This window comes from Cimex lectularius, unplaced genomic scaffold (assembly GCF_000648675.2).
Source record: "Cimex lectularius strain Harlan isolate CLEC.00 unplaced genomic scaffold, Clec_2.1 scaffold25, whole genome shotgun sequence".
NCBI classification, from domain to species: Eukaryota; Metazoa; Arthropoda; class Insecta; order Hemiptera; family Cimicidae; genus Cimex; species Cimex lectularius.
The window spans coordinates 562,161-583,374 of NW_019392633.1; the positions used below are offsets into that span (position 1 = coordinate 562,161).

Here is a 21,214-nt window from a genome sequence, read left to right on the forward strand (position 1 = left end):
GTTTACACTCTCTGCAGAATCGTGTGGTACACTACGTTTAACGAAGAAATCATTTCGAATTTTGTTTCAACGAAATCAAAATGAAACGTCAATTTCTTCTCAAAATGTCCGCAGATTATATAGTTAGCTTTAGTACATAAAATTTTCTTAGCTGTATGATCTCATTTATGTCAACACACATCATTATTTCGGGGGAAATGATTTTGCTTTCATCACACCTTGGATCGATTCCCGACATATTTTTGTTAAAAGGCACAAGCGCCTCTTTAATTCCAGTCCCTCCCGAAATGAAGAACTGGTGAAATAAAGACGAGGTAGAACTCACCCTCGCACTCAGACTTATCATAAATAAAAACTAGAAGAGACAAACTCCAATAAAAGAAATTGGGTAATACTTGGAGCCAGCTGGCCGGAAAAAGGTCAATAAACAATTCCTAAGGAAGCAAAAGAGAAGGACAGTGCAATCCAGCTGGGATCAGGAAGGTACTATTGCTGACTAAGGCAGTTGCAGGCCCGCCTTACGTATAAAACTTTTACCGATAGCTCTTATGGACGGGATATAGGTTTACGAGGAAAACATTATAAGTATTGTTCACAGAGACATGGGACTTTTCTGCTTTGTAGAACCTTTTTCTATTAATGTACCCAGGTTTTTATTTTGTTCTAACAAAAAAATTTTAAATAAAAAAAATAAATTTATCGAGATGAACCATAAATGTAATTATTCAGAAATCGTGAGATGCGGTCTGGTGTGATGTAGTTTTAGAAAAACATTTTCTTTATCGTGCGAACGTTTCGATCTTTGTTGAGATCATCTTCAGGGCTCAAAGTGTTTGTTTTCTGTGTAATTGTGCCATACTTGCATTTTCAACACGTCACGCAAGAATGGCACAATTACACAGAAAACAAACACTTTGAGCCCTGAAGATGATCTCAATAAAGATCGAAACGTTGGCACGATAAAGAAACTGTTTTTCTGAAACCTACATCACACCAGACCGCATCTCACGATTTCTGAATAATCTTCGACTAACGGTCACTAATCACCACACATAAATGTAATATTGTTTTATTAGCAATTATTTATTTTACTTGAAAAAAACTTTCATCTTTGGTTTGGGTCCTAATGATGATGGTGGATGTAAATTATTTGTTTGAACTTTCCTCGGTGGTAGGCAGTACGCGCTAAATTATTTGTAAATGACCAGAGCTCTTTTGATCATCTGAAATTAAAAAAATTGCAAGACCCATTTGATAGCTTATTTTGTTACATATAATAAATCTATGTATATGATTATAATTGTGTAACAAATGACAAAGAAATTCGATCATTTTCTCCTAATAACCTGAGACGAAGTTCATATTTCTTTCAACATACCTAAATTTTCAACAACTGAAGGGTTGACTAATTACTATAATTGTATTACCAGGTGTTACATCGGGTAAGGGTATATTATTTTTCGATGCCTCAAATTGTATGATAAATTGTAAAAAAAAATACTAACAATGAAAACATATTGGAATAAATTAAAACAATCTGTAAATCATTATCAAACAAAATTGTATTTTCTCTGAAAATGTCATAATTGAAAACACTGTATATAACATTTAAATAAATAAAATGTGAATGAAAAATGCTTGATTGACAATTATATTATCACTTATAAATTTTAGCCATAATCACTTACAGAAGTTGACTAAACATAATTCTTATGTGCATGCTATAAAACTTTATTATTTGACATAATTGAAAAATTAGTTTGTATGAATTAAACATCAAGGCATTAACTAAATATTAAAACATATAAATTTAACTAGTTACAGATTAATGCTTCATGGTTTAAACTAATTGTTTCTAATTCACTGAGATTCTCATAAATCCATCTACATCACTCAATTCTTTAGATACAAACTTTGCAACTACCATGTGATCACCGAGGTATTGAGGTTGAAGAATGAATTCCGCTGATATTTCCTCATGTGGAGGAGCACTAAAACAAAATTTAATGAAAACACAAAATATTAATAAACAACAGGATGTATTATACTCGAATATCTTCTTCTTCGACTTGTCTGTAATCCCAGGTCCATCGATTGAGAAAAAACCTTTCTTTATCGGGATCGGTAAAGGGTTTATGAAGCTGGCTTTGATTTTAATGGGTTTTCCAATGACAGGATCCCCAGACACCTGAATAGTAGTAAAACAGTTTGAATAATCGATTAAGCCAATCAAATATTTGGAGGAAACTTACAATCATTTTTATATCAGGCTGCCTAACCCTAAAATCATCTTCAGCATAGAAATCAAAATCTGTATCAACAACTCTAGCAAGACACGATGCACTGAGAGAAGCCTGGTCGACAAGTTTATCAGCATAATCGTTGTAAGTGACTGTCATGTTTACTTCTTCTCCTATAATCGAGCGTAATAAAATCTAGGTTGAATTGATTTCAGAACAGTCATACCTGAATTTTTTTCCACTGTGATGTCTCTTTGTATTCTTTTGATTTCTCCTTTTTGTTTTCCAGTATATGTAATAGCATCAGCAGCTAGATTTACACGTACTTGGTAATTCTTAGTTACACTTTTGTTAATCATTTTCAAAGAAACTCTGAAATTTTCAAAAAAAATCCCATTTTTTATGAAGAAATAGATAATTACTTGTTGACTTACACAAATGATGATCCTATAATTATGTCATCGACAAGTTTCAAATCAAATTTGATGTCATTAAAATTTTCATTGAGGTAAAACCTGCTCAGCGAGTTTCCACTTTTTTGAAGGGCAGACATCATTGTCAATCTTTCTTCATTTGTATCTTTTAGGTTACCAAACAAAGAAGAATAGAAGTGATTATCAATCATCGCGCAAACACAAATAGTAATAAATAAAAAAATATAAGTAAATCGTCTTTCTACAGTGATAATTTCATCTTATTTGAAGACAACCAAATTTGTAAATAATTTGCTTATCAAAAGTTAAACTTGCAATTTCTGTCAAAACACATTGTTATGCACAATACAGACAACTTTAGATTTATGAATGACAAAAACTGATGAAATACACTTTCATATTGTAAAAACAAAATTTCTGAAAATTCAAAACTAAGTCTGGAATATTAATATATAAAATAAATAAATTTAAAAAACTTAAAAATGCTTCATAGGCCTAACCTTCAGGATGTTTGTAATTTTGGGTGATATCTTCCTTATCCCACTCATGTACAGCCTTTGTCAAAATAAGTTTTCCAATCCTAGTAACATACATGAATTTATCTAATTAGTGAAACTGGGTGTAAGTCCATATCAGTCAACACTGCATAAATAAATGGTAAAAAATTTAAAAATCACTTTTTGGTATCAGTTTTTATTAGTTTAAGAGGTTGTGTTGGTCCAATGTACTTCCAGTATACCAAATCAGCATTGACTTCAGCAAAGATAAAACTACCATCATAAGGTGTCAGAATGCGGCCGTTTTTAACTGCATGAACTGATGTAGGGCCGCATTTAAACTGATTGTCACTCAGCTCCTGCGGCGTTGAATCAATCACCTGCCATCCATCAAATTCCTTTCCAATGTCAAGACGTTTCATATAAACCTCAGTCCATACGTGAAAATTCCTTTAATCATCAAAATCAGTTATCAAAATTGCAAATTTCTCTACGAATAAAATTTTCTTCCACTCACCATATTGATTCGTGTTGGAGTTCATTCATGTATTTCCCTTCCTCATCGTAGAAATAATCAATTGTGAGACTGCCCATCGAGTCATGCCCACAATCAAAGCATGACACAGGTCTGGCCGGAATTCCAAGAGCTCTGCACACTTCAAATTAATTTTCATAATGTCACTTTTAAAATTAATATTAGACACACCAGTTGTGAGGACACCCGCAAATACCCAGCATTGGCCATACTTGACAGGTTTCTTGGTTTTGAAGTATTTCTGCAAAATTTTCATGCTTCCAGTCCAAACTGTAGGACTTACTCCACCACCATGATCATCCGTCCAGTTTCCTTTTACTACCCCATTATCATCTTGATCATTCACCTAATAAAGCAAATATAATATAACAATAGATTGGCTACATATTTATATGATATACTCACAGCTGCTGACAAAGCCCTGCAGATTTGTATTGGGTCGTTCATACTTGAAAAAGATACCTTGCTTATTTTATTGAAAAGCATTATTGAACAGTCAAGGACATCAGTCTCAAATTGTGAATATTTCCAAGGGCAAGGTTTAATTCTAGTATGAGTTCCTCGGTATATCAAGCCTGATTCACTTAACACATATTCATCCCGCTCTTCATGATTTTGTAAATACACTTCTTCATCTAAATATAAATATATTTATTTATTTTAATTTATTTTTATATTTAATTATTTATTTTATCATTCAAATATTTGTCAATGTGTGTGAACATTTTTTTTAGACAACAATCTTATGCTTAGAATCTTATTTGTCAAAATATACTGATGGATAAAATTAACACACCACCCAGAAATTTTAATGTATTTAGGTTTATTCATATTTCCATACCAAAACCAAGTTATAAAAATAAGACATTTAAAAAAAATGTTTATATGTTTTTACCTAATTCCAAAAAATAAATTATTGAGTAAAGAACCACACAAAAAAATTAAAAAACAAATAAAAATGTAAAAAAAAAGTTGTCCCCTTTAATACAGAGTATTTCCACCTCTGTCATGAATCATATCCGTTAAACGCTGTTGTATTCATTGGATAAAATTGCTGATATAATTCTGAGGAATTATTTTCCATTCATCAAGAACACCCGTTGTTCTTCTAGGGTGTTAGGACATGGGATTCGCCATTGTACTCGTCACTTAAGTTGGTTCCAAATGTTTTTTGTTGAGTTCAAATCTGGACATTGAACATGGCATTCAATTCTCACCTCATTCAGATAGTCATCCACAACACGTTCTCTGGCATTACCCTGCATTAGCAACAATCTCTCACCAGAGTGGCACTGCATGTTCTTCAATGTCTTGTAAGTACCTCTGGGAGGTAAATTCCTCGCATAACCAATTCAGTGTGAGCTCCAAGGAAATGCTACACCATGGTGTACACCCACTAACGTTTATATGAAGATCCATTGTAGAGCCAAGAGGCTTGCTGAGTTGGAGTTGCTGCCTTCAACAAAATCCAAGTTTGCCTGTAAATGCAAAAAAATCCAGAACATCAATGACCGACCATGGAATGCCACCTGAGGAACCATAATCTTTCTCCTGAGCGTCGTCATATGAAATTACACCCATCTGAAGATTTAAAACAAACTCTCAACTCATCTGTAAAGAGGACTCGTCCCCAACCTTCCAGTTCCATGTTCACCTATGAATTGAAGCCTGGCCATTTCCTGAGATGCCCTAAGAAGACGACCATGAGCCGGGTGCTGGGCCTTGATGTTATTTTCATTGAGCTTTCTTCTTGCAGTTCTGGAGAAAATCAAAACATTTCGGATTTGTCTTATCAGATATTTTATATCCTTTATCATAATGCTTCGGTTTCATAGAGACAGATAATTGATGAATCTATCATCTCTCTTGTCGGTAGACCTATTATGAAGGGTTGATTGGGTTCCTCTGATGCGCTAAATGTTCTTTCCTGTTATAGAGTGATTTACACTCAGCCTTCTGACAATTTCACGTTGGCTGTATCCTTCCTCTAATAAATTATGACTCTGGCATTGCCACACTCACATTCAATGCCTGTCTGGAGCCATTAAAAAAGTTTATGAATAAGAATAATATCAAATGAAATAAACGAAGGAAAAATATTAATTGAAAGCAATCTTTAGGAAGGCAGAATGGAAGGGCACAATGCTACTTGTTGTGCTAATAAAATTAATTATTACAAAAGTAAATAAAGGAAGTAAACAAATCATTATTTACTGTTTATTTTGACTATGATGGCTTCTAATTACCTGAAACTAATGTGAAAAGATAATGGATTTAATTTTAAACTAAGTAAATTTAGTAGTGTGTTAAATTTGTCCATCAACTAATTATTATATCTGAACATTCATTACATAGTTACTACAAGTTTATCAAATCTATAGATTTAAAAAGAAATTTTTAGTATTGAATTCAGCATATTCAGAGTTTTCAGCATTGGAAATTCTTTTCCTGAAAGACTTTAACTTAAAAATATATATGCACAATTGAAAAATAAATTAGATTCATAAATTGATTTATATTTTGATCATCTTTTTAAACTGGTCTGCCCATTCTTGATCGCTATGCTTTTCGAACAATTTGTGGCCTATCGCCAAGTGGTTGTTCTGTACATGTTGAACATGGTAGAATGCTTAAAAGAATTGAAACACAGGAATATAAATATCTGTCGACTTCACCACAATATTTGACAATAAGTTCATTTGTTGATTTCTATTTGTGAACATGACGAAATATATAATATTCTGAAATAGCATAAAAAGTTATTTGTAAATTAATAACAAAATCTTACATTTATTCCATGGATTAAATAGAATGTAAATCAACCCTTTATAACTGTAGTTTAATGTCAAATTATGAGACAATTTTGTGTCAATGTCCATAGACCACTTTCCGACTATGCATTTCACTGAAGTTGTTATCTGAAATAATAATTTAAAAATAATGCTACATTAATATATCAAGTTTTTCACAAACTATTCCCTTTAGTTCACCTTAACATTGATAACATTGTTTGAGACAGATTCAAGCTGTGCAGACCAAATGAGATGCTCTTCTTTCAATTTTTCACGCTTTGTGAGCGGGATGGCAACAAGCGTTCCTTGTCCAAGACTAGGATTTTCACAATCTGAACCCCACCACCCCAAAAAATGCTCTTTTCAAAATCTCTACTTCAAAACAACCAACAATTCTAAAATATTAAGATAAAAACTAAATATTTTTACCGCTAAGGGAGAAAATAAATGAAATTGAGTCATGATCTTCAATGTATGGTCTGGTCAATGTTATTTTCAGGTTAAACACTTGACCTCTTCTTACAACTAATTGTGGATTTTCCTTCCTCCACATCAACTGGAATAAATCAGTGTGATGAGCCTCTCCGTTTGACCTAAACAGTAGGTCAACATTTTGCACTTCCAGTATTCTCTTCTTGTCATCTCTAATATCTGCAACAAAATCCGTTTATGGCATTTAACGGTGGCGTATAACAGACACCAAAACGGTAAAATGGTTAACTTGTTCAATGTCGTTACATTAATAGCATATCAAATTACATATTAGAAACCAAATAATAATCGTCTGAGAAGAAATACCATAAATTGATCCTGCAATTTAATGGGAGATAATGTAATATTTTTCTGGTTATAGTAAATGGCCTTCATGTTTGATGTGTGGGTTAGACTGTTCGGAAACTCCTTGAAAAATAATTACCATTTACACTATAATATCATTACAGAGAAGTTTTTCATTTTGACCTTTTTCTAATCACAATTTGGTACCTGCATGAAACATAAATCATTTGTCAATCAATTTATATTCAGTCAGACAATGAGCATTTAAAACCTCGAATTCTGGATCACTAAGAAAAACAGTTTGTGAATAGAACTCTCGTTTTCAACTATTATTTAATATACAATTATATTCAAATAATCAATTTTCTTATTTGCTTCTTTTCTATTTTTGAATAGTTTTATTATTTTATACTTTTCGGTTTTTGTTTAAAAAGTGAATTTTCACTCACTACTGCTTAAGGGGCTGTTTGGGCATTTTTGCAATTTGATGGCAATTTTATAGAATAAAAAATTGTAACTTAGCAAGGGATAAGAAAATGACTTGTAAAATATGGAATTGAACTTTACAGTAATATTACAATACTAGTGCCTCACTGAAGATAATGCAATGCCGAAATGCGTTTGAATAACTCAAGAAAATACCGTGTGGAGACAGACCCAGTTCTGGTTCAACATGAATAATAATAAAGTTTATTGCACCATAAAAAATATTTAAAAAATATTTGTTTACAAATAAATAAACTTAAATTTGCATGGTGATTCTTTTTTTTGGGTTGGGGGTTTACGCTGGCATATTACCCATGAAGTTTTCTATTTGCATTTTACTGTCGAGCGGGATTGGCCGACCAGGACCAGGTCCCCGCCGTGCGCCCGCACCCACTCGTTCAGCTCCATCATCTTCTCATCTTCTAAATTTTCATGGTTGAAGATAATCAAAAAGAAACGTTTATCGACTTTAGAAATAGAAGTTTATTGGTTTGGAAATGTTTGGGACTTTGCTCAGATTTTTTAGCAGTTTGTCTCTTTCATTTTTGTATTGAAAAAACAATTTTTCAACATTCAAAAATTATGTGGGAAGGATTTGAAGGGCAATCGCAAGTGGGACAGTTCGGAGACGATGCCAAACCGTTCTCTTCTTGTAGCTACCACATAGGCCATGATTTGTCTTCAGTCTAAAAGTAGTAGAATAGAACTCCTTTGACATTCCTTCTAGGCTATCGCCTTCCGAAAACCATGGTTTTTTCTTGAGCTCAGGGAACAGTGACCTGTAATAATTGCCAAAATTTGATGCATTGTATTTTTCTTGCCACAGATTTCTACAAAACTTTTCCAAAAAGTTTTTCCCATCATCTTTAGGAATTTTAATGTCAAGGGTTGGACCTGATGTTGCAGCCTCCTTTGCAAGTGCGTCCACCGTTTCATTTTGCCATAAGCCTGCATGCCCTTTCACCCAACACAATGCCACCCTTTTTCCCATGATTTTTGTCTCAAGCATTTTCCTACAGATTTGGGCAAAAATATAGTTTCTGCATTTATATTCTGGGGTAATGTTATTTATCCTTTCTACAATGCTTCGACAGTCTGTGAGGATACAAAATTTAGAATCACCCAATTTTCGTATGTAATCGAGAGCGCTATCTATCGCAATTAGTTCTGCTGTGGTGTTCTGGTGATTCTTTATTCATATATTAACTAAATATAGATTGCAGATTTAAAAAAACGAGTGAATAAAAAATTATCATTATTAGGTAATTATAGCAAAAATGCGCAAACATAGCCTTAAATAGTAGTGAGTGAAAGTTGACTTTCTGAACAAAAACTGTATAATAAAACTATGTAAATGACTTGCCACTGAGTCGTTGAATATTTTGAATACATCTCAGTTCCCAATGAGGAAGCACTAGGGCATGCACATTGTCACATTAAAATTTACCTGTTATAGTAAATGACCTTCATGCTTGATGTGTGGGTTAGACTGTTCAGTAACTCTAGCAAGACAATTGTGGATTGTTGCAAATATAAATTACAGTGTATTGTTTTGAGAATAACTATTGTGTTAAAAGGACAAAATGATTATTTTTTTCTTTCTTTTTAAATGCCCTGATATATCTGGCCGATTTAAATATCACAGAAAAATTTATATAATGAAAAACCCACCCTACAATGTTCAAATGCTTATTTCACAGTTTGTATGAAATTCATAAATACACTTATTTCCTCTGTGCTTTCTAATAGAAGCGAACTTATATTGAATGGCTTCTTAAAATATCTTGCGGCCTCTATGGTTTTCAAAAAACATTCTCTTTTTGGACCCGTACTCTACACATTCTAACACTAGGTGCTGGGAGACTTTCCTCCAAATCATGCTATGGCGAGGTTCTATGTTTGATTTTATGTAGACACAAATCAAAAATACCATGTAATTTTTAGGCATTCCCTCTTCTTACTTCCTGAAAACAGATTTTTCTGTACCGCTGGGAATAACAAGTGATAATACTTCCCCACTTCAGACGCAATGTACAAGTTTTACTCCTTCATGAGCCCTTCTCTTTTAAAATTATTAATGATGCCTCCCAGTTAATTGAATATTTAAGGAAGAGCCTTAACTTACTCCCACCTTGGCTAATTTGCCCACTCTTTCACTATATTTAATTCCTGCATGCCCTTTGACCCTATGTACAATTATACTCTTACCTTGTTCAATGAAATTATATATTTTTTTAACAATTTTGATTAAAGTATATCTCATTATTATTATATTTATAATATATTTATTCATACAAAAATTTTGTAGTTTAGTTACTGTGCTGAAACTGTCAGTCATTATTCCAATTTTTGTAAATAGCATTTTCAAAAAATATTCCAAAGTTTTTAATATCGCTTTTCCTTCAGGCATGAATGAGCTTCAGAGATTTTGGAGGCTCGCAACACGAGTGTGGATTTGAGCCCCCGGTGTTCCTGTGTTCTTCTATCGAAGAAACTCATGTTTGAAGTGAGTTGGGACCAAATTCAGGGTCACTGATATCTGATCCCGCCCCTTCCATTGTTGAGTGTTATGTCAATTTCTTTCATTTGCAGCCACCGGTCCCCTTAGGTGTCAGAAAAAGAAGGCGACATGGGGATCGAACCCATGATTGTGGGATCTACTAGCCGAAAGTCTGACGCCTTAATCACCCGGCTACCACGCCCCCCCCCCATTGCAGAATTTGCTCATTCGGCCTAACCAACCAATACCCTAAATCAAATAATTGTTCCCCATGTATACAAAATATATAATAACACAATATCCACTAAAGAGGGAAATTATAAGGACTGTCTTGACTGAGTTTTCTGCGGACGAATGACCAACCAGCATTAACTGGTTCATCCCTGTAAGTAAATATTAAGATAGTTACCAAAAAATCTCAAGATGAAACATCAAATTAGTAACTGCCTGGTCATACTTAATTTACAGTATATACCAGAACCAGAGCAACTTGTATAAGAGATCTTGGTGTCATCTTCGATAATAATCTTACCTTTAAGCTACATTTACAAGAAATCAAAAATCGCTCCTTTAAAATGCATGACTTCATCAAACTACCTATCAGTACAAAAATTCTTGTTGCTATGTCCATCTATATAATTGGCACTCTCAGCACGACATGCAAGAATGGCACAATTACAAAGAAGACAAAAACTTTGAGCCCTGAAGATGATTTCAATAAAGATCAAAATGTTGGCACGATAAAGAAAATGTTTTTCTGAAACCTACATCACACCAGACCGCATCTCATGACTTCTGAATAATAATTCACTTATTTGACTTATTCTTGAATATGCCTCAATCATCTCCGCACTACTACACATATAAAACTTGCTCAAACTGTTCAAAATAAATTCCTTCATACATTATATTTCAAATCAAACTGTCACCCATTATAACTTAATTCAATATTTCTGTTCTAAGCTGCAGAAGAAAGTATTTTGAGATTATTTTTATTTTCAAATTAATAATAATTGTATAGATTCCACAGAAATCTTGGCAAACTGCAATTTTATGTACCTCCTTGCCACCTTGGAATTCAGAAAATATTTTTTATGAATATAAAAGAACAAATTTTTCTCTACACTCCCAGATGCATTGAATGATGATAGAATGTAACAACATATGCAATGTTGATTTGTTCAATACTTCTGTTTCCTCATTAAAATGTCAGTTACTTGAAGCATAATAATGTTATTTAGTAAAATAAAGCTAAAAATGAACTATGTAGTTGCTTTATTATATTATTTTTATATAATTTTTGTATAATTCCTAGTCATTATAATTATATAGCCAGGGTATTTAATTAAATCTTATATTGTTTTATTTATTAGGATTTTATTGTCTTTTTCATTGATGTATAGTATAGTGTTTTATTATTTATTAATGTTGAGTTATAATAATATACAGCATCGTATTGTATATATATTTTTCTCTTTACTTTTGCATATGTTTTTTTAGAAATAGGTTTTTGACCCGTAAACAAAATATATATTATCATCTTTGTTATTGCAATGTAGGGGTAGGTGCATTTATTCCTTCCATTAGACAGTGCTTTAACTGCCATAACGATACGACCATATAAAAGATCAGTGGTGTAGAAGTCGACATAGGCGTATAAATTATTGCCGATCACTTCCTGAAAATGACTGTGAAGTCTTGGATCCATCTTGTACCCACTGCTCAGAGAATTGTAAATCAAATGATAGAGCCTGTCCTGGGTACAACAAATTAATTGAAGAAAATAATAATAAAGACAAATCTAACGTTCTATATTCTAGAATAGCTACATCTCATAAATTCAATATTCTACAGAGTTTGGACTTTCAAGAATTGCCAACACAAACCAAAGTTTTAACTTTGGTAAATCCTTGTATCTAAAAAATCGAATAAGGAAAACTAAGACCAGCTTAGGTCAATAACACCCATGGATATGACTTGAGACATGGTGTTATCAATGGACCTGACTGCGATAAATCTTGACTACCCCATCTAAAAAATGAAAGATATTTTATAAATGTGTAGAGATTACTGACCGTTAATCGATAGTAATTCAGATATCGTAAGATGCGGTCGGGTGTGATGTAAGTTTCAGAAAAACATTTTCTTTATCGTGCCAACGTTTCGATCTTTTATTGAGATCATCTTCAGGGCCTGGGATTTACAAACAATGTTTACATTTAACAAATACATTTAGGATGTGGATAAGTGAATTTATACAATGCAAAATATATTTTATATTCAAACAAAGTATTTCTACTCTCTCAAAGTGTTTGTCTTCTGTGTAATTGTGCCACGCAAGGCGATCTCAATAAAAGATCGAAACGTTGGCACGATAAAGAAAATGTTTTTCTGAAATCTACATCCCACCCGACCGCATCTCACGATATCTGAATTAATATTTTATAAACATCATCCTCGAGGAAACGAGTCTGTTCCAGTTAGTCCCATATTGAATTCTATATCATTAAAAGTGAAAAAACTAGATTCCGAAGTCTCGGTTTAGAAAACCAAACTACCGGAAGAAAGTATCTCATTCATCACAGTTGTTTCGAATATTGTCGTATTTTTTAAGCAACTTCAAATAAAATTTTAATATGCGGAAGGTGTACTGCAAAATAATTAGTCCAAAAGTTTAGAAATATGATTGCACATAATACTTTAACACCATTTTTTTTCTTTTATTGGCTTTATGATCTTGCATATTAGCCATAGTACAAATTCTTGTGTGTTCAAATTGGGGGTTATCGGGAAATGCCTTCAATGTTACCTAAAAAATGAAATTTCGAGCACATGCTAACATGCAAAATATGGACATGATTATTTCCGAAACTGGGCCGGTCTGAAAGAAAATGCAATTTCTCAGACTACATTTGGCCAACTTGACAGAGATGGTTTGCTAATTAAAAATAAAATACAGTATGCATTCTGATAAGGCACAATTTTGAAGATCTTATCGTCATAGGTGTTAAAATGTGTGGTGATTAGTGACCGTTAGTCGATGATTATTCAGAAATCGTGAGATGCGGTCTGGTGTGATGTAGGTTTCAGAAAAACATTTTCTTTATCGTGCCAACGTTTCTATCTTTATTGTGGTCATCTTCAGGGCTCAGTGTTTGTTTTCTGTGTAATTGTGGCATTCTTGCGTGTCGTGTTGAGAGTGCAAGTATGGCACAATTACACAGAAAACAAACACTTTGAGTCCTGAAGATGATCTTAATAAAGATCGTTGACACGATAAGGAAAATGTTTTGCTGAAACCTACATCACACCAGACCGCATCTCACGATTTCTGAATAATCATAGATCTTAAATTTGTATCTAACAGCACTCCAATTCTAACGATAGTTTCGGTTTACAATTCCGCTACGAATAATTTATCCTTATGGCAATGGAATTGTTTTTTTAAGCAATTCTCACCCCCTTTCAAAATTGCTAGAGATTTTAATGTTCACCACTTGGCATTCGGTTCAGAAAGGTCTGACAATAAAGGGAGGGTTTTCCTGGAAACAAACACACTGCTCCGTTGCTCTACGGCTCCGCCACGAGAGTTGTACCACTTTCAAGACGAGAACCGGTGTATTCAGCATGGTATGGACGTTGGCAGTTGAATCACTTTCAAGGTAAAAAGTCAGTGGTAGTCATTACCATTGTATAAGCGGGCATTGCGATACTACTTAATAGGTCCACAATGCAAGATTCTAGTGGCTCGGATCGCCGAAACGCATTGAAGAATACAACAAAGACCCAATAAGTGACCCTATGCCGCTTCAGCTGGAGTCGTTAAGTGTTTGTTTCAGATTTTAGTCTGTTCCAAGCAAAAACAATGATGTTGTGAACGTGCAATCTTTTGGCCAAAACGTTAAAAGGTCCTGAGTCGGTAGACTGATATTTGTTTTTGTTTAAAGAGATAAGAAAATCCTACCTCCCGTTTCCGTTCACCTGTTTAATTTGTCTTTTATAGCAATTATTACATTGTTCATGAAGAGCATACCACGCGCGTTTGAGGGCATTTTTATTCTGTCATTAATGACATTACAGGGAGGCTTTTCGTTACACTCAATTTCTTGTTTGTAGATGCTTAAATTGCTTTAATAAATTAGAAAAACTTAATAATAAATACAATCATACAATAAGAAAAATAATTAACTAGATAAATTTTTTAAAATTTATCTTGTTTAATGCTGTCTCCACAAAATATACATTGAGCAAATAGTATAGTTATATACAAATCTGACAGATCTGTCAGACCGGGAGTCAGTGGGGAGAGAAACCAGCTCTTTTTTATTTAATTGGGAGGTGACACTCGTGGGACCGTAAGGTCGGATGTAGGGAAAAGAGTTAGGGCTAGTGAATTAGGTGGAGGGGTAGTTTAAAGTAGAAATTGAGGAAGCGTGTTGTCCACAAATGGGATTTTATGGTCATTATGGATCGTTCGATTGGGGACGTAGAAGAGAGCATTGAGGATATGGCGGTGAACTTTAGATTGAAAGATTGAATTCGTTGGATGATGGATGATATGGCCGTGCCATACAGTTCGACTTCATAAATCCAAATAGGTTTGATGAGTGTCAAGCGGTTAGTTTGTTATGTATGCTTAGTGTTGATTTTGGTCCAAGTAGGTGTCTGAGCATTCCATATCTTTTTTTAAGCTCTTGTGGTTTTGATCTTGTATGAGGGTTCCTTGTAAGTCCGCTATCTAAAAGCGCAAGGTAGCGGACTGGGTTCGATGGAGATTGAAAAGCGAAACTAGCGAAGAAAAGCATTAAGTAAAATGGTTTGCACCTCAGCGAGATAAAATAGCAGAACTCCTTCCTCGTCGGCTGCCAAGCAACAATTGATAAATAATTTATTGATTAACTTTTTAATTACATCCATGTTTATATCTCTGTAGACTTGATGTTGCTCAGCTGTTCCATTAATTATGAATGGTTTATTGAAGAAATCAGCCTTTTTAAAAAAAGGCACCTGTTACCACAAAAAGTTGGAATCAGCTTCGAACAAAGAATGTGTAAACTGGGCAATGTTCCAGTTGAAAACAGGGCACAGTCAGCAAATCAGAATTTACTGTAAACAAATTGCCCCATTGATTCGAGCCTTCTTTGATGGGATCTGAACACATCTCGCTTCAATTTGAAAACCCCGACGATTTAATAAATACTGAAAAAAGAAGCCGTGTAACTTGGTCGGATCATGTTTGTTTGTCTATCCTCACTGTTAGTTGGTCTGTTAGACGCCATATACTTTTCATCTTCAGTGTCGGTTTGGCAGTTAGTAAGTCGTGATGCTCACAACATAAACAACCTCAGAACTCAAAAATAAACCAGACATAGGAAACAACACAAAAAAACTCAGTGCGAACATATGACCGAAAATATTAATAAAAACGTTGGAGAGAGGTGAACAAAGTTAATGTAGAATTGTCCCCTAACCATCCATAACGATAAATAAATCGTTATGCTTTGCCCTTTTGTGAAATTGTCCCTTTTAGGATGAAAATTGCAATTATAAATAATAAGGCGAGCTCCCCGTGGGACGAAATCAGGAATTCTGAAACGCCCTTGACAGAGATCGCCTACGATGACTGTCCCGTTTCGGTTTAACATTACCAAATCTGACCTAGTTCTTAAATGGTCTGATTTATGAAGGTTCGTTTTATGGTTACAACATAACGAAGATAATTTGATAAAATGACGGATGGTGAGCTGAAAAGAAGATGTTAATGCTCAAAGGACCTTACAAGGACGACGTTAGAGTGTAATCTCTTGTCTTCCTTTCGGCAAAAGTACCTCTCTTTTTATTAAACATGTTGCCGAACGTCCACCGTTAAATATCGATGATTTTTATACGGAATCCGTAAATTTTGACAAAACGGTGATCTTTACCGACTTGTTTAATATGCTTTCATTAACTACGGGATGCAACTGCATTCAATTACCTAGCGAGATAAAAATGGTGTTTTTGGCAAATCAGGAAATGCATTCTTTGTCTAAAAAAGTACAGCGAGAAAACAAAAGACTTGATTTCTTTAACGCGATTGCTAAAAGAAGACAACTGGGCGTGCAGTGGGATGGCAAGTGGGCCCAAGGTCTCAAGTTAACAGTCGTCGGATGTTGTACCTCGTTTTTGACAAAAGTAAGCGTTTCTTCCGCTTATGTTTCTTTGATTTACCTTCCGCTGGCTGATTTTAGAGGTCTTTTCTTTATTCATAATATTTTTTGAAATTAATTTTCTATAAGATTGAGAGGCAAAATGCCGACAGAACGTTCAAACTGTAAAACCGTAAATTAACGAATAATTATTGCAACAGTATTACTTTGCACATTTATTTATCCACGAACACTCTAGAAGAAATATGCAAAGGTATTGGCATGAAGAAAAAAAGTAAATTCAGTTGTTACTGCTAAGCTTTTGACCGATTTTAAGGTCAAAGTTTGGCAGTAAAATTGAATTTGTTTTTTTCTTGATACCTTGATCCACTTGAAAGTGTTGGTGAGTGAAAAAGTGGTCGTTACTTCTAACTTTGAAATCATTTATTTATAGCAAAAAATACACAGAAGTTTTTTAACTTTCAGTTTTACACAATTCACTGAAGGTGGTGTTTCCCGTGATCACCTCGAAACGAACTAATACCAATCTATCTGTTTTAATTATTTTATTTTGGACAAATTAATGGACCATGTGTGGTGATTAGTGACCGTTAGACCGTTAGTCGATGATTATTCAGAAATCGTGAGATGCGGTTTCAGAAAAACATTTTCTTTATCGTGCCAACGTTTCGATCTTTATTGAGATCATCTTCAGGGCCTGGGATTTACAAACATTGTTTAAATTTAACAANTGTTTATATATGTATTTGTTAAATTTAAACAATGTTTGTAAATTCCAGGCCTGGATCCTGAGGATGATCTCAATAAAGATCGAAACGTTGGCCCGATAAAGAAAACGTTTTTCTGAAACCTACATCAAAACCAGACCGCATCTCACGATTTCTGAATAATTAATGGACCATATTAATTTTTTTCTATTGGGCTCTTAGTTTATTAAGTGCTCTGATGGTATCTCTCATCTTTTTGTCGACCTCTGTTCCCGCTGCGTGCCGGTACGTCTTATGCACATTTTGGGCGAATTTACATTTCCAGCGCCAGTCTGTTGTGAAACGATTTATAATTTTTTTTTCAGTATGCATAAATGCAAAATATATCAAACACGTACGATCAGTTTAAACGTAACAAGCGGATTCAGACATGATCACTAAAGATAAAACTACTGACAAAACCAAAAATTGAGAAATAGTAACTTAGATTTGATTAATTCCTATTTCAACTAATCCATTTTATGATGTCGAAACTAATAATATGTAAATAAGTGTGGTTTTTAGTGGCCGTTAGTCAATGATTATTCCGAGATCGTGAGATGCGGTCTGCCGTATGTAAATACATTTTAAATTTGCAATTGAATACACTGCAGATTCGTTTTTTTTTTTTTTTTTTTTCTTCGGTGTTAATGAATCACCCTTGAATACTGACATTACTGGAAAAGACATTAGTATATGCCAACAAGCATTAAGAAAGCACATGCACCGGATGTGTACAGACAGAAGAAACACTGTGCAGATACTGCCAGGAAGAGGAGAAGACCGCAGAACACATTCTATGTTTCTGTGAGGGTCTAAGTAGGTACAGGTTCTTGCAACTAAGACAAGAAAACCCGTAAGCAAGATCCTATACTAAGGAACCGTTGGGAAAGCTATGGAGGCTGATTGACAACTTGAAGCTGGCCGTGAGTTATAAAAAAACAGGGGAGTAATAGATCTCTTCAGGTCGAGGTGCAGTGCACTTTTTTTCCCTATCCCCTATCCCTATATGCCAACAAACAACGCCTTGATTCAACAAAGAGGAAAAAAGACAATCGGAACCACTTTTGCATATTAGCACATATAAAAATTGGTTTGCTGGGTAACATTAAGATTCCGCTCACATCGACATGAAAGCTCATTCGATAGGTTGATGGTTTTAGGAGCACCAGAGACGATGTCGCACTTCGACGGTTTACAGCTTTGACATCTGAAAAAAGAACACTTGTTTCCTTTCCTATTCTAGACAGAAGAGCCCATCCCCTTGTGTTCGTACCCGGTGACTAATTCTCGGTTATTCTCGTTTCATCATAAAATCCCAAATGGTTTCAATGCTAGTGAATTCCTTCGTTTCTAATACTAGGCTATTCTTAACTTCAGACTAAATATTGACAACGAGTTGCTCAAACTGTGGGAAACTTAGGTCGGATATAAAACGAGAAACGTTCTTATCGAGAACTTAAAAAACAAGTCGCCATCGTTAAAACGCTAATTCTCTACTTTCTATCACAATCGTTAACTAAAGAAAAATTATTATTACAAAAAGTTGTAAGTTTTTAGCAGGTTAATAGTTTTCCTGATTTTTTTTTAACATAACCTATTTTACTTATAGTTTTTGAACTATTCAACTTTAAAACTTTCGGAAAACGTTGAGACAAGACGATTGATACTTTCATTAAACTTCCGTTTCCCAATTTTGGTATGTTTGAACAGTTGGTGGGTAATAAAAGCGTGAAAAATGCAAACAACTATATGATGTTATTCAGGTGTTTTAGTCGCATTTACTACTGAGTCATTCTAGTTTTCAACACCAAATCTTAGCATAACATAGGACTGTTTAATCACATACCTATATCTGGTCATTTTTTAGACGAAGTAGCACATCCAGCGATCTATCTGACATTCTCAGATTATCAGGAAAAAAATTAATTGTACGAATCAATTTATCATTTCCTTAAATATAGCCCACGTTCAATATCTCTAAGGCATAACCAAGGATATCGGTTAAGGCATTATTATTTACATAAATGGAATTTGCTATTAATTTACTATGGAATTGGCTTGTTTCTGGTCCACGCCATCATCACATTTTCTTCCGCCTTCCTTTTCTTTTTCCCGTTTCCTGTTTTTTCTTTCTGCTTTTCTTTCATAATTTGGTTTCACCATTCGATTATAAATAATTAATATTTAAAAATATATTATTGTCATTATTCTTTTGTATATTTTATTACGTTTTGTTATGATTGCTGTTACTATTATTTTATTGTGTTTTTATAACACTTTATTTTTAATATGTATATATACATGTAATGGGGCATAAAACCCTAATTGTACCTTTAAAATAAATAACTCATTGTAGGGTCGTTGATGTGAAAGATGTCCTCTCCCTTTGACGGTCGCGGGTCCCTTATCCAATTTTTTCTTCATCAAAGCACGATAGGATAAATAAATTAACTTTAAATTTAGTAATATATATTCAGCATTTTAGTGTTTTATTTTGTAAGAGTTGTACGCCTATTTGTTCCAATTAAAGCCATTGTACGTAGATAGATACACTTCTGCCAATATTATTAATCTATGGTTCAACCATGTGTTTGGGTCTCAGAGAACGAAGTGCGGGTTTCTCTGGCCATTTGATATTGAAGTTAAATCACTAATGTTTAGTTCATTTAAGTGATTCGATAGAAAGAAGTAACGCAGGTTGATTGATGGTTAAATATGACAGGCAGATTCAAAAGAACTGTTTTTCATTAGTGATATTTAAAAAAAATCTATTCACAACTAAATAATGATTTTTTTAACGTGGATTTAATTGGACTGTCATTTTTCGAAATTTTGACATTATTTTATTCGACGAAGGGTTTTTCAAGGGGTTGTTATTTAAATATTTTTCACGTGTTCGAAAAATAGATGATATACAAAAAATTTTTAAAAAGAATTCGGTTGCCAATTTACAATTTAAGAATCAAGACATAGTACCAAGCAATAATCAATAAATATACAAACCGAAATATGTAATAATGAAAACTTATGTTTTTTAAAATAATAATAAATCTTTTTAAATTTTACTTATATTATTTATTTTCCTAATATTTAATGCGTGTGTTAATAATGGAGCACTTATTTTTTCAATGCGGAAATTTTGCATATTGAATCCATTAGGTCTTTTTGGTCAGATTAAAAAAAATTAAATTTGTTCACAAGAGGATAAATAATACTGTTCATGAAATTTTCTGCAGTCTGCACTTCCTTTTTAGGATTTCTCTCCCTTGTAAGATGGTCTGCTACAAATACAACTAAGATATTTCCAAATATTTATAAAATTCGAAAACGTATTAAACAAAAAAAAGTTGTTTTACCGTTGGTTCGGTAAGAATAGCGGGGAGGTCTTGGGAGTGACAAGGATAGCCTCCTCGAGTTGGTGGTCGGCCTACGTCTCCACATCCTACAGTCGTTACACGTAGAAAACATCGCAAAGACTGAGGACAGAGCTACACGGATGTATTTAAAGTTATGTATTTCCCCTCCCAAATCGACTCTCCTCCCTCGCAGATGTCCACTTGTAGCAAGTGCGTTCCTATAAGCAGATTTTCGATTTTGCTCGATGCCTCATGTGATCAGCATTGGTGTTACCACATAAAAATAATATGTTGTTTTTTTAGTGATCGTTTGGTTGTTTAATAATTTCTAGGATATGTGAGGAGCGATCAAGAAAGAGGTAGTTTTGGAAAAACTTTTTCATTTTTTGCCTATGTTTCGACCTTTATTCGGGTCATCTTCAGAGCATGACGTGTGGTGCTGTTCTTGTGGTCACCACAAATATGACACCGCAAGAATAACACCACACTTTATGCCCTGAAGATGGCCTGAATAAAGGCCGAAACGTCGAAGAAAAATGAAAAAGGTGTTTTTCTAAACTATCTCATTATCACAAACCAACAAAAAAAAAGTTAATTTAAAAAAAAAAGCATTCGCAGCCGACTTCGCATCCTTTGCCCGTGTTTAGCTCTTCCACTTAAATTTCATTACAAATGTAACTCTAATATTATAATTAATAA

General features: G+C 33.8%; 1 protein-coding gene across 1 annotated transcript; it reads right to left on the minus strand.

The window, feature by feature from the left end:
- Window positions 1-1,570: 1,570 nt before the first annotated feature.
- On the minus strand, window positions 1,571-20,678 carry LOC106668779 (annulin-like). The gene is made up of 14 exons (XM_024224649.1): window positions 20,516-20,678; window positions 6,928-7,149; window positions 6,697-6,830; window positions 6,495-6,624; window positions 4,112-4,341; window positions 3,878-4,052; window positions 3,689-3,827; window positions 3,352-3,621; window positions 3,175-3,254; window positions 2,675-2,819; window positions 2,467-2,612; window positions 2,253-2,413; window positions 2,049-2,188; window positions 1,571-1,991 (listed from the first exon to the last, which is right to left on the minus strand). Exons 1-14 carry the CDS (start codon window positions 20,625-20,627, stop codon window positions 1,856-1,858), a joined length of 2,220 nt encoding a protein of 739 aa, XP_024080417.1. The 5' UTR covers window positions 20,628-20,678; the 3' UTR covers window positions 1,571-1,855.
- Window positions 20,679-21,214: the final 536 nt, after the last annotated feature.

Bases quoted from the DNA above. Each gene is read 5' to 3' on its own strand.
- LOC106668779 (XM_024224649.1), bottom strand. From the start codon at position 20,627: ATGTTTTCTACGTGTAACGACTGTAGGATGTGGAGACGTAGGCCGACC. The intron at 3,828-3,877 runs GTGTGTCTAATA...ATTAATTTGAAG, and splicing joins TGCGGGTGTCCTCACAACTG to TGTGCAGAGCTCTTGGAATT. The intron at 1,992-2,048 runs GTATAATACATC...ATTTTGTTTTAG, and splicing joins TCGAAGAAGAAGATATTCGA to TGCTCCTCCACATGAGGAAA.